The 14,849-nt window shown below is 42.9% G+C and overlaps 1 protein-coding gene across 3 annotated transcripts in view; it reads right to left on the bottom strand.

Moving 5' to 3' along the window:
* MLLT6 (MLLT6, PHD finger containing) overlaps positions 1-14,849 on the bottom strand; it is a 182,544-nt gene that overhangs the window by 104,435 nt on the left and 63,260 nt on the right. For all 3 annotated transcript variants that reach the window (XM_040329957.1, XM_040329956.1, XM_040329958.1), the window contains exons 6-8: positions 13,435-13,543; positions 12,629-12,730; positions 12,450-12,545 (exon numbers count right to left, since the gene is read on the bottom strand). In XM_040329957.1, coding sequence (XP_040185891.1) covers positions 12,450-12,545; positions 12,629-12,730; positions 13,435-13,543 — 307 coding nt within the window. The remainder of the gene's footprint in view (positions 1-12,449; positions 12,546-12,628; positions 12,731-13,434; positions 13,544-14,849) is intronic.

The following is a 14,849-nucleotide window of genomic DNA, read 5'->3' as shown; positions in this document are numbered from 1 at the left end:
GAAAGGGAATTTAATAAGACACGTGGCCATTTACTAAAACTAGAAGAAAAGTGGTTTAACCTTAACCACTTCAGCCCCAAAAGGATTTACCCCCTTCCTGACCAAGCCCTTTTTTGCGATTCGGCACTGCGTGGCTTTAACTGACGATTGCGCGGTCCTGCGACATTGTACCCAAGCAAAATTAAGAGCTTTCTTTTGGTGGTATTTGATCACCTCCACTATAAACAAAAAAAAAGTGCGGACATTTTTGCTATAATAAAGATCCTCAACAATTATATAAAAAAACAAATTTCTTCCTCGGTTTAGAATGGTATATAGAATAATTCCGCGCTGCCTTAAGGGTAAGCTGCGGACACACCAAGTAATTCATTATTATAATCTTTTCTACTGTTTAATGAATTATGTTTATTATTATATGTATATATTTATGTAGGTTTTATCGTGTGCACTGACACATGTCACCTTCCATACATCAATACATTAATGTTTTATATACACATTAAAAACTTGATTATTTTCATTTTTACTCCCCACCTGTGAACTGCTTCATTTAAAGTCCCACTGTCCTTCCTATGTTCGCTTCAATCGGGATGGAAGCATTTCCCCACGCTTCATTTAAAGTCCCACCAATTCTCCTTTTGTCAGATATACAGGGATGGAAGCAGTTCACAGTAGCAGGCAGTTTTTCCCCTGTCAGCTTCATTTGGGGTTCCCTGTAAAGTAGTGCACCCTTATCATACACTCATACAGGGGTTTCCGTCTTTGCAGCAATTATTCTTTGATTGTAGCACCAGAAACATTTCAGTTTCAGTATGGTCCTATTTTGGACCAGGTTTGTTTTTGACCCAGGAGCTGCAATGCGCTCAGCGTGCCCTCCCTTTCCCCATGTGGGGCGTGGCCGGGCGGGTGCTCTCATGGCATCGGCATCACGTCTTGCTCCCTCATGTGACGTCGGTTCACTGGCGCCGCTGTGTGCGGGCTTTCTCTCCAACCCAGCCGGCTCGAGCTGGAGGCGGTGGCGCTAGTTGTGGGCGGTTCGCATTACCGCCCGGGCTGCGGCCCCGCCCGCTGCACGACCTGGCCAACGTGACGTCGGTGGTGAGCTCCGACACGCGCGGGATGCATTTAAGGCGTCCTCCCGGATCCGGCGCCCATCTCCATTTACACCTGCAGACGCCACAGCTTATGATAAGCTTCTGCCTTCAGCACACTCAAGGTAATATTTGTGATCTCAGTACTAAGGTCACTCTCTACACTTATTCCCATTACTTTGGCGAATCCTAATTGGACCTACTCTCCTTCTCTAGTTACCCACTTACCACGTTAAGTACTTCTGGCTGCTATATGGAGATGTATAGCTTGTGCTCCGGGGATGATGCTGATGTGCTTTCGCGCTGTGCTAGATTTCTCACCACCCCAGCTCCTGGGGGGGGGGACATATCCCCCCTGGCCCTCTTTTTCCGTGCTGTGTCCTGATGTGATATACACTGTAAGTACCCGGATTAGACATTTTTGTCTTTTCTGATGCACTTAGTCAATATTTTGACGCAATTATATCTTAACATTTCAGATATTTCCAGCATCCGCCCCTGAGGAAGCATTTTTTACAACAAAAAAAACAGAAACGCGTCGGGAACTAAGGATCCAGTTACCTACCTTAACAAGATGATACTCATCTAAACTTGTTACGATTTATACTTTTATATCATGTTATGTGCTGCTGAATTTACACCTGTATTTAATTCATGATTATAACCTTTTCTACTGTTTAATGAATTATGTTTATTATTATATGTATATGTTTATGTAGGTTTTATCGTGTGCATTGACACATGTCACCTTCCATACATCAATACATTCATGTTTTATATATTTTCATTTTTACTCGCCACCTGTGAACTGCTTCATTTAAAGTCCCACTGTCCTTCCCATGTTCGCTTCAATCGGGATGGAAGCATTTCCCCACGCTTCAAAGTCCCACCAATTCTCCTTTTGTCAAGTAGACAAATTGCAACAATGTGGAAACAAAAAAAGTGTAGCGCCAATCAAGATATATAAATTAATAAATAAATAAATACGTAAAAACTTGATAAATAAAGTGCTCAAATATTGATAGTGAACAATGTAAATAGAAATGTCCCCATAAGCACACTATGAAGGTCTATATGCAGAAAAATTCAAAACAGGTACAAAAATGCAAAGACTATCTGTCCTTAGAGTGATCAAACATCGGTGTTGACAAAGTTCAAAATATGGTGACGACTTCAAACCATGCAGATCTGTGCAAGCGCTTTGTATAAAACGTGGCATAAAATGACTCCATTGTTACCACATTTTATACAAAGCGCTTGAATATCATCACAAATATAAGTGTTCGGACTTCATTAAACTTTTTATATGTAATATAGAGTTACGCTATGTGCCCGTTTTTTTCTTCTATTATATGATACTCTACATCTATTTGGGATTCCCTGGACCATCATTTTCTATGAGACAACCTACTAGGAAGTCACCTTTCCCTGAGATTCTCTCTATCCTGCTGGTGTTTTGTCATCTCTGGCACAGCATTCTGAAGTCCATAGGATCGCCCAAATTACATCGCGGTTCCACCACGCAAGCCTTTTTGACCCATTGAATGTAGGTTCTCAAGGTTCCATACATTCTGGTAAGCCTTTTACCTGTGGGGTGGTTCCCTTCACTTCATCACTTCTTCACTTGCACAGATCTGCATGGTTTGAAGTCGTCACCATATTTTGAACTTTGTCAACAGGTCAAGGACTGGATACTTTCCTAAATGTACAGAATATAACTGGGTACTAACATTTATAGGTAAAGTTGATCCGGTGAATATCTGATTGCCTCATGGGGGATCAGGAAGGATTTTTTTCCCCTGCTGTAGCAAATTGGATCATGCTTTTCTGTTTTTTTTTGCCTTCCTCTGGATCAACTGTGGGTATAGAATTGGGTATATGTGATTGTATGATATTATTTTATTTCTTATAGTTGAACTTGATGGACTTGTGTCTTTTTTTTCAACCTGACTAACTATGTAACATTATAGTTTGATCACTCTAAAGACAGATAGGCCCAGATTCACAAAGCACTTACGCCGACGTATCTCGAGATATGCCACATAAGTGCAAATATGCGCCGTCGTATCTATGCGCCGCGCCCACAAACCGAGGTACGCCTAAAAATAGGGTTCATCCGACCGACGTAACTTGCCTACGCCGGCATATATGAGGGGCACATATTTACGCTGGACGCAAGTGGCGTTCCCATTGATTTCCTATTTAAATATGGAAATGAGGGAGATACGTCGATTCACGAACGTACTTGCGCCCGGCGCATAATATACGCGGTTTTCGTAAGTCGTACGTCCGGCGTAAAGTTATTCCCCATATAGGAGGCGCAACCCATGCAAAGGTATGGACCAGGGAACACAAGCCGTCGTATCTTATGTCGTTTACGTTGTACGTGAATATGACTAGGCGTAGGTTACGTTCACATCGTAGGCAGTGATCCGTCGTATCTTAGGGAGTAGTTCCGACCTGATTCTGAGCATGCGCAGTGGGATGTGTCCACGGGACGGCGCATGCGCCGTTCGTTATTCCTATCTTTATGGCGCTTGGCCCATCATTTGCATGGGGTCACGCCTCATTTACATGGCTCACGCCCACTTCCACTTACACCTAGGAAACCCAGCGCAGATTTGGCAGCACTGGCTTTGTGAATCCAGTGCTTGCCTCTCTGCGCTATGTCGGCGTAGCGTATATTAGATACGCTACGACGGCATAAATATGCGCCGATGTCTGTGAATCCGGGCCATAGCCTTTGCATTTTTGTACCCGTTTTGAATTTCCTGCATATAGACTTTCATAGTGTGCTTATGGGGACATTTCCATTTTACATTGTTCACTATCAATATTTGAGCACTTTATTTATCAAGTTTTTACGTATTTATTAATTTTAGTTTTCACGTATTTATTTACTTCTTCAGTTTAGGCCAATATGTATTATACATATTTTTGGTAAAAAAAAAAAAAATCACAATAAGCGTTTGATTGGTTTGGGCAAAAGTTATCGCGTCTACAAAATAGGGGATAGATTTACGTAATTTTTAATTATTATAATTTTTTTATTAGTAATGGCGGGGATCTGCAGTTTTCATCGTGACTGCGACATTGCGGCGGACACATCGGACACTTTTGACACATTTTTGAGACCATTGACATTTATAGAGTGATCAGTTTTTAAAAAAATGCACTGATTACTGTATAAATGTCACTGACAGGGAAGGTGTTAACACTAGGGGGCGATCAAGGGGTTAACTGTGTGTTCCCTCACTGTGTTATAACTGTGTGGGGATGGGACTAACTAGGAGAGACGACAGATCGCTGTTTCTACTTAGTCTTCTCTCCTCTCACAGCACAGGGATTTGTGTGCACCCTCTTGCAGCTCCTAAAGGGGCGACATTAGCCCTATGTGATTTTGCGCAGCCGTTCCACTTTGCCGACGTATATCGGCGTGAGTGGGTCGGCAAGTGGTTAAACTGCGTACAGGGTTCTTAATGCAAGAGCGGTTAGGATGTGGAGTTCTCTTCCACAGGCAGTGGTTTCAGTGGAGAGTATCGCCAATTAAAAAAACAATTATATAAGCACCTGAACGACCACAACATACAGGGATATACAATGTAATACGGACATAAAATCACACACATAGGTTAGAATTGATGGTCTTTTTTCAACCTCGCCTATGCAACTATAAAATTCAAAGGGATTGTAAACACTCAAGGTTTTTCACTCAATGAGTCCCAGTCCTCATTAAATAGATATCAGCAGGAGCCATTTGCTCCCACTGCTGTCAATCAAATCCAGTGACATGGGAGCTGGGGGGCGGGGCCGAGTCCTGCTGTCTGTGTCAATGGCTGCAGCAGCAGGACTCGGGAGCACGCCTGCATGAGTGCCCCCATGGAAAACGTGTCCCTGTGGGGGCACTCGAGAACAGGAGGAGCCATGAGCGTCAATGAGGGACACCAGAAGAGGAGGATCGGGGTCGCTCTGTGCAAAATCCTTGCACAGAGGAGGTAAGCATGTTTGTTATTTAAAAAAACATACCTTAACAAGCACAATAGTGTGAGTCTAGCTCGCCTCAGTCTCAAAATAGTGTGGTCACATATAAACAATAGGATCAATCCTCTCACCCACAAGAGTGCAATTATCGGATCTTATCCAGATGATACCGCTGCCCTACACTTTTACATATAATGTATCCTTCTATCCCTGATACTTGCTGGCGATGTTTGCGGAAATCTTACACCATGACCCTTATTTGAGGCACATGTCCAAAAATTGTCCTGTTTTGGGATAACATACTACAATTATTTGATAAATTGGTGGGAGAGAAAATCCCAAATAAACCTCAGATTACAGTGCTGTCCATGTTGCCAGGCTCTTACAGACCAATTAAAAGAAGCCTAGTTAGGCACTTGATCATAGCGGCTCACTCTGTGATAGCCAGATGGTGGCGCCAGGTCGAGTCTCCATCAATGGCTGAATGGGCTTGCGAGTTGGAAAAAGATTGAGCTTGTGGAGCGTATAATTGCTTGGGATGAGGACAAATCGGAATCACACAAACTTATGTGAACAGCCTGGTCTCATTTCAGATATTCTTCTGACTTTGACTCCTTTGTTTCCAATATCGTATGAGGTTCCTCATTGCTCCCCCATGGTACCCCCCCCCCCCCTTTTCTTTTCCCCCTCTTTTTTTTTCCCTCCATCTCTCCCCCCTCTGCTTCTCTTTCTTCTTCCTTTCTTATTACAATTGTTTTTACTTTTCCTATATATTGTATTAGAAAGCTAGAATCTTTTTGTTGCTTGTTGCTTCAGGTATTGTACTCCTTGTTATGTTTCTAGCTGAAACAAATGTTTCTATCAGATACTCTTTAATGTACTCACCCGCAAATGTTTCTGTTTTATGGTGTTTGTTGCTCATCATATAGGGGGAAGTACAAATCTGGTTGTATTTGTTCAACTATAATTTGTATTTGCATAACACACTTGTATTTTCTACTAATACACAATAAAAAGATTAAACCTAAACAATAGGATCAAGCTCCCCTAATCACTACATCTTCTAACCAAACTCAACTTTTGAACAGATCTTTGCACTTACAATAATGGTCAGGGCTTACAAATATTCACTAATGTGCCAGTGCCAAACACCTCAATCATGATAGAAAGAATCAAAGATGACCCACATCTGTACCCTTGAGGGTCCCTAAATGACCACACTGCCTGTCATAGCCTCTAAAAACCTAAGCAAGATGACTTTTGAGATCAAGGGTACCAGTCTCTTTATAAGAACAGAACGTTTAAAAATTCTCTCTTCTGCAGATAATCTGCATGCACTCTTAGTTTAACCACTTAAGGACTGGAAGGATTTACAACTCATTTATGACCAGGCCATATTTTTTACAATACGGCACTGTGTTAGTTTAGCTTACAATTTGCGTGGTCGTGCAATGATGTACCCAAATAGAGCTTTCTTTTGGTGGTATTTGATCACCTCTTCAGTTTTTATTTTTAGCGCTTTGAAAAAAAAAACACAATGTTTTTTTATTTTCTGCTATAAAACATATCCAACACAATTTATAAAAAAAAATATCTAATTTCTTCATGAATGTATTTTTGGTAACAAAAAAAACAAAAAACAATAAGCATATATTGATTGGTTTGTGCAAAAGTTATAGAGTCTACAAAATGGAGGATAGAAATATGGAATTTGTATTATTTTTTTTATTTTTTTACTAGTAATGGCTGTGATCATTGCGGCAGACAGATCGGACACCTAACCTTTTTTGGGAACCAGTGATCAGTGCTGAAAATATACACTGACATTGTTCTAATGACACTAGCAGGGAAGGAGTTAACATCATAGGCGATAAATTAACTGTGTTCCCTGGGTGTAACTAACTGTATGGGGGATGAGCTGCTTGGGTTAACACACAGATCAGTCTTCCTTCATAGCAGAAAGACAAGATCTGTGTAATCCCCTGTCAGAATGGAGATCTTCCTTTATTTCTGTGGATCCCCGTTCATGTGCGGACTCGCTGATTGGCTCCCCCGCTGGCCCACACAGGGCCATGAACGAGCCCGTCATACAGCTACGGCGATTTTCCCGCAGCCGAGCCAGCTTTCCGCAGTATAATTGCGGCGGCAGGTCGGCAAGCAGTTTAAACGGTTTCATACCCCCCCCCCCCCTTCAGCTAAAACTACGCTAATACCCTGTTTTACTTACGTAAATCCATCACATCCTCACATTATATATTGGGTCCTGAATCTTCTTCACTGCAAGGGAAGAGGGTCCTTCTTTGGGTGTCCACATCGCTACCTGTGGACACGTCATATGGAATATCTAACAGGAAAATTCACTCAGGCTCAAAAAAACAATGCAGTGTGATGACACCACAGAGACAGAGCAATTGATCACTGACAGTCACTTCTGGAAAAGGCGTCAAAAGAGTTAAATGACTAAAAGAACTTCAGAGCTTTACCCAGAGATGTGCTCAAAACACATGTATATATTCGTATAGGCATATAACAACACTTGTTTCACCAAAATGTAAGAAGTGCTCAGGCATTAGAACACTAACCAACTGACCATAAAAGGTTGATTATTGCAAACTATATTTGAAGCAAAAAAAAGGAAGAATATTATAGAAAAGTGGACTTGACAAGTATTCTTTAAAGTGTATTTTTGCACACTAGTATACCTACCGTACAGTGCCTTGCAAAAGTATTCACCCCCTTGGCTTTTTACCTATTTTGTTACATTCCAGCCTTTAGTTCAATGTTTTTTTCTTATCTGACTTATATGTGATGGATCAGAACACAATAGTCTAAGTTATATATATATAAATATATACATAAAACTATTTAAAAAAATAAAAAACTGATAATTGGCATGTGCATATGTATTCACCCCCTTTGCCATGAAGCCCAAAAAAGCTCTGGTGCAACCAATTACCTTCAGAAGTCACATAATTAGTGAAATGATGTCCACCTGTGTGCAACCTAAATGTCACATAATCTGTCATTACATATACACATCTTTTTGAAAGGCCCCAGAGGCTGCAACACCCAAGCAAGAGGCACCACTAACCAAACACTGCCACGAAGACCAAGGAACTCTCCAAACAAATAAGGGACAATGTTGTTGAAAAGTACAAGTCAGGGTTAGGTTATAAAAAAAATATCCAAATCTTTGATGATCCCTAGGAGCACCATGAAATCTATCATAACCAAATGGAAAGAACATGGCACAACAGTAAACCTGCCAAGAGACAGTTGCACACCAAAACTCACAGACGGGGCAAGGAGGGCATTAATCAGAGAGGCAGCACAGAGACCTAAGGTAACTCTGGAGAAGCTGCAGAGTTCCACAGCAGAGACTGTTGGGCTTTATAGCAGAGTAGCCAGAAGTAAGCCATTACTTTCAGCAAAAAAACAAAATGCCACGTTTTGTGTTTGCGAAAAGGCATGTGGGAGACTCCTAAAATGTATGGAGGGGAGTGCTCTGGTCTGATGAGACTAAAATTTAACTTTCTGGCCATCAAAGAAAACACTATGTCTGGCGCAAACCCAACACATCATAACACCCAAAGAACACCATCCCCACAGTGAAACATGGTGGTGGCAGCATCATGCTGTGGGGATGTTTTTCAGCAGTCGGGACTGGGAAACTGGTCAGAGTTGAGGGAAAGATGGATGGTGCTAAATACAGGGATATTCTTGAGCAAAACCTGTACCACTCTTTGTGTGATTTGAGGCTAGGACGGAGGTTCACCTTCCAGCAGAACAATCACCCCAAAAACACTGCTAAAGCAACACTTGAGTGGTTCGACCACTAGGTGTCCGAATGATGGCTACAGCATGGACCTGAAATGCCAGGAGGCCGTCAATAGACGTCCTCCCCTTTCCTCGTTCCCCATGCGCGCATCTGAGAAATTCTGTGCTGGCCGTGTCCCTTGGACACAGCCAATCACAGATTGCTGTAAATGGCCAATCGCAGTGGCCATTTACTATGCGATCGGCGTGGCAAATGAGAGATTACCTCAAATGTTAATATACAAGATCATTTCTCATTTCCGCTTCTCCTGCCTCACACAGAGACCACGTATGAGGAGGGTGAGCGACCCGTTTTATCAGTGAGTGATTACAGTGAAGCACCAGCCATACAGTGACCATACAGTGACCATACAGGGCCCCATCGGTACCACCTGTGCCAATCTGGGACCACCTGTGCTATCAGTGATCAGTGTCCATCTGTGCACATATTTGCAATCAGTGCCCATCTGTGCCGCCTCATCAGTGTCCATCAGTGCAGGCTTAGCACACACCTGTGTAGTCGCATCAACCACTAGCAACCATGAGAAGATGCTTTTCCACCGAGGAGGCATACCAGATACTTTTCACGTCCGACGAGAGCAAAGGGGAGATCTCTTTTTCGGATTCTGAGTCGGACGTAAATTATGAGCCAGTCCTCAGTAGTGGAACACTGACATACTCAGAGGAGGAAAATATTCTGCCCACCAAACAAAGGCATTCTGGTGAGGAGGCAGTGCCATCCACTAGCACCGCAGTGCCATCCACCAGCACCGCAGTGCCATCCACCAGCACCGCAGTGCCATCCACCAGCACCGCAGTGCCATCCACCAGCACCGCAGTGCCATCCACCAGCACCGCAGTGCCATCCACCAGCACTGCAGTACCTCAGCAAGAAAGGCCAAGGACCCATGCCAGCCTTCCCTATGCCCTTCAGAACCCCTTGTGGCTTCCTCCTAATTCAGGAAAAGCCAACATTCCCCCTTTCACTGCCCAGCTAGAAGTCCAGGTGGACACAGAGAATTTTTCCCCAATCAATTTATTTGATTACATTTTTACAGAGGACAATCTTACAGAGGACAATCAACAATTGTGGCCCAGTGCAACCTGTATGCACAGCAATTTATTTAGAATAATCCAACATCCTATTATGCCCATCCCTTCGAGTGGAGAGACCTAACTGTGGAGGAGTTGAAGGTTTTTTTGGGCCTCACATTTTGTATAGGACTCACCAAAAAAAAAAAAAAAAAAAAAAACACTTTTTAGCTGTCCCGCCTCTGCACTGCCTCCTGGCGTGGTGGCCATCTGTAAGCCCAGGGGCCCCATAATCTTCTATTGCCCGGGGGCCCCATGAGTTGTCAGTCCGCCCCTGGATGTGTAATTTATGTAATTTATGCTCCTAGAACGCCTGAAGGTGCTACTTCAATGTTGGGCCTCTGTATGTGGCCAGGCTGTGTAAAAGTCTCACACATGTGGTATCGTTATACTCAAGAGGAGTAGCAGAATGTATTTTGGGGTGTAATTTTTGCTATGTACATGCTATGTGTTGGAAATATCTTACAAACGGACAACTTTGTATTAAAAAAAAAGTGTTTTTAAAAAAAAAATTCCATATTTTCCAAAAACTTCTGGAAAAAAATTGAACCGTTCAAAAGACTCATTATGCCTCATAGATTATGGGGTGTTAGCGTTCCAAACTTGGGTCATTTTGTGGGTGTTTCCATTGTTCTGGTGTTACAGGGCCTTCAAAAGTGTAATAGGTAGTCAACAAGTTAGATGTGTAATTAATGCTCCTAGAACACCTGATGGTGCTCCCTGCATGTTGGGACTCTGTATGTGGCCAGGCAGTAAAAAAAGTCCCACACATGTGGTATCGTAATACTCAGTAGTAGCAGAATGTATTTTGTGGTGTCATTTGTGTTATGCACAGGCCATGTGAGAGAAATAAGCTATTACAATGACAAGCATACACAGCCTCTTCCAACAGGGCGTGAAGGGGGAAAGACTGTGTGGCCTGAAGAGGCCTCAGGGATCCCAAAGAGAACCAAAGAGGCTCAGTGACCTCATTAATTGGCAACTTAAAGCCAGAGCAACCATTTCGGTAAGCGTCAGGATCAAGAGCCTCTGATTGAGAGGTAGATACCGGCTGAATGTCTTTTTGTCCAGAGTGCTCGGAAGCAGACTCATCTGCCGGGCACTCCACTAAATCCTGAGCTTCAAGCTCTTCCCCATCCTCAACCGATTCCTGCTCCAGACATGGAGGCTTCCGGGGAGGGGGATCTGTCATGCTTCTTGCCACCTTGGGGGACGGAGGCAATCATAGCAGCCATTCTGTGCTCTAAGCCGGCTAGGGCTGAGGACAGTTCATCCTTAGTGATAAAGGGTGAGGCAGCAGTGCTGACTGTAGGCACAATACCAGATATGCGCAGTGGCTCAGAGTGCCCAAAAGCCTCTGGTCTTTCAGGGGATACAACACTAGGGATACGACTAGGTTCATCAGGAACTACCAACGACATAGGTGTGCCCTTCCCTGTAGTTAGTCCCGCTCCTCTTTTTTTAAGACATTTACTAGCCACAAAAAGGGAGTACTTGGGTGTAGATTTAACACACCTCAATGCATATGAGCACTTAGTTGTCAAACAAAATAAACAACGTTTTTAGGGGCGCCTTTGCGAATGCATGTGCGCCCTGGTAAATCCAAGGCGAAATGGCGCAGCGCTGTGCACCATCATACAGGTAAAAAACAGCCAGACACAAGCAAAAAAGGTACACTTTGCAAACACCCACAGCTATCGAAAAACTCCCCTGCATGATCACCGCAGACAGGTGTCCAGCCCTTAGCTAGCTTGACTGATTGTTACAATCACTGGGACACCCCACTATATATAAAAATAAAATAAAAAAGGGGTTTCACTTATCCGTCTAAACGCAGGGCAGCTTAGAAAGTAAGAGCCCAATCTTCACCCATCCCGTCGGGTTCCTGTCACTTGAGGACCTTCAAGGACTGGGTACCCTTTTCATGTTTAGGGTCCACTCCCTTGGATCTGTACAACACCCTGCAAAATGCCTTAGCGCTGTAGTGTCCAGGATTCCACTTTGCAGGGTCCAGTGCCCAGAGGTCACATTACAGGCAAAACCTTGCAGGATCTTGAGTCTTCTTTGCGAGGTTTGGTTAGCATTTATCTAAGCTGTAAAGTCTGTGTCAAATGGAACTGATCGGTCAATCCCTCGATTCATTTTTGGAACCGTTTGTGGGAATAGAGACCAGGAGCTCAGAGGACTCAAAAAACGTGCCACCCCCCTTGTAGACACTGGAAAAAAAACTGAACTAACTTCCTGTATATGAGGGATTATATAGGGGATCACTTCCTGTCTAAAGACCTTGGTCTACCAGCTCCCATTCACCTGATGATGGAGTATTACCCAGCAGGTAATGAATTTTATTAGCCTGACTCTGTGTCCCATGATTTATGAAAAGGAAATATAGTATACATACTAGAACAAGTATAACATTTTTATTTTGACAATTAATTTTAGTGGCAGAGAAGGAACAGGAAGATATACCTTCTCCACAGAGATGGGTAGTAGGGGTGGGACAGGTATGTGCCCTGGTGAATCACGGTGCTTCCTATGTCGAACTCGCTCCCTGTCCTTATGACTCTAGGAAAGTAAAAAAGTTATCCAAGTAGAAAGAGGTGCATCTATAAATAATTATGACCTAAACTGTATAAAGATATACATACCTTTTTCTGCCTCTCTTTGTAAAAGAGGGGTTTTTCCACAGAAGGGGAAGCTGACCGACTGCAGCGGCCAGGGATGATGGGACAAGGGAGTCGGGAGACTTTCTAATGGGGGAAAAGAAGAAATCATATTTTTTACAGTGAGTTAATGAGCACAACTACTTCTAATAATAAGCTACTGACAAACAAGAGGGAGGCTCTTTCCACTTAGTTCACTATAAAAAAAAAGAAAAAAAAAAAAAAAAGGGGGGGAAATGCAAACTCTACACTCTTTAGAACAGTATAAGGAAACTTTTCTAGTTGCCAAAGGGTTCTAATCCAGATGCCCTTGTCAGACAGCCAATCCTCAATCTCTTGTCCAGGAATACTGATCAAAACACAACCCAGCCTACTGGTTGGACAGAAGAGATATCTGCTCTCTCTTCCTCCTGTCAACACTGTAGAGCCTTCTGTTTGGTGTTGTGCATGGGATTCCAAGAGGCCGATTTCAAATCCAGCTCCTTATAGATGTGGCACTTAAATGTATAATTTGTTCATTTATACATAACTGCACTCATTATTGTTATGTCCAATCTCCACAGAGTTCACAATTAACTTGTTAAAACCACCAACTCCAATTTCCAAAGCAAACTACTGGTTTCTACAAGATCATCACCAAGAAGAAATTTCCAGACAAAGCATATCATATTTCAAAAGGTAAAAATGCAGCACAAAAACACAGAAATCAGTGCTTCCCAGGACAGATAGGAAGGTATGTGGCAAATAAAATGAAAACAACAAACAGTATATAGAGAAACAAAATTAGATACCTGTGGATCTCTCGCCATCTTGTTGAAATGATATTTGCAGTATCCAATGTACTTGACATTGTCAACCTCCTGAGCCTCCTCTTCACATAGAAGACCAGCCATCTGAGCACTAAGGTGGAAGGGAACAATGATAAACAATACACTAATTTATAAAACCAGGAGAGGAAAAGTGGTCTGTTGGTCATAATAACCAAATAGGCTCCTTTTGTCATTAATCTAGTGCAAATAAGGGTTATCGGTAATATTATTTCTAGGAATCTTCCAGGACCTCTACTCTAACATGATTAGACCCAGTAGTGGCTCTGCAGAATTTATGTACTGATGCTCTTGCTTTGTCTGCCCATGATGCTGCTAAAGATCATTCTTATTGTCATGGATCTTAAGATATTAAAGTGTTTCTACTTGACATCTGTTACACAGGAGAGGGACATTCAATGCAAGGACACCGGCTATTGAAATGCTAAGTGGAACCAGCTAGAGAAATACCTTTTATTGTGCTCTGCAGGCTAAGAGCGGGTGTCGGAGACACTCCGTCTGGCTAAAAAACTATGGATTGAAGGTTAATTGAATCTAGAATGTATGTGTGAAGATGTATGTGTTTATTGTTCTAAAGGTCAGAAGCCTCCTGTCAGCTGTATTGAATTAGCATTCTATTGTCTAAAGCAATGTAACCTCTCAGAGGTAGTAATTAAGTAGACCGGGTTATTGTGTACATTGATTACCCCCTGGGGCTTCTGTCTCAATACACAAGTCTTTCTATCCAAGCTATTGGACCAATCCCTGTTGACAATTTCAAGTCCTCATTTGCATGGTCAAGGAGGACTTGAGTGAAGACTGCATATACTTTACAATTGACCAATAGGAAAGCGGTTGTTGGGAGTGGGATGTTCCAAAATTCTGTATAAAAGTGTGCTGTGTACTTGAAATAAAGAGTCCTGCTTGAACTTACATACAGCCTGCCTGGTGTTTGTTCTTAATGGGTCTGAATGGCACATAGCTGTAGTTCGGACCCCGGAACCTTGGATGACTGGACCATCAGACGCTGCAATCTGCAAGCTGACTCACTGGTAGCAGAGGAGTGTCGGGAGAGCAGGACCTGGGCGAGGAAGGATCTCGTCACATTCTGTCTCAATACACAAGTCTTTCTATCCAAGCTATTGGACCAATCCCACTGCTGCCACCAATGTGACAAGATCCTTCCTCGCCCAGGTCCTGCTCTCCCGACACTCCTCTGCTACCAGTGAGTCAGCTTGCAGATTGCAGCGTCTGATGGTCCAGTCATCCAAGGTTCCGGGGTCCGAACTACAGCTATGTGCCATTCAGACCCATTAAGAACAAACACCAGGCAGGCTGTATGTAAGTTCAAGCAGGACTCTTTATTTCAAGTACACAGCACACTTTTATACAGAATTTTG

Source organism: Rana temporaria, chromosome 12, assembly GCF_905171775.1.
Source record: "Rana temporaria chromosome 12, aRanTem1.1, whole genome shotgun sequence".
NCBI classification, from domain to species: domain Eukaryota; kingdom Metazoa; phylum Chordata; class Amphibia; order Anura; family Ranidae; genus Rana; species Rana temporaria.
The sequence above is the reverse complement of the archived record's forward strand: the minus strand, read 5'-3'. Positions and strand labels throughout refer to the sequence as shown.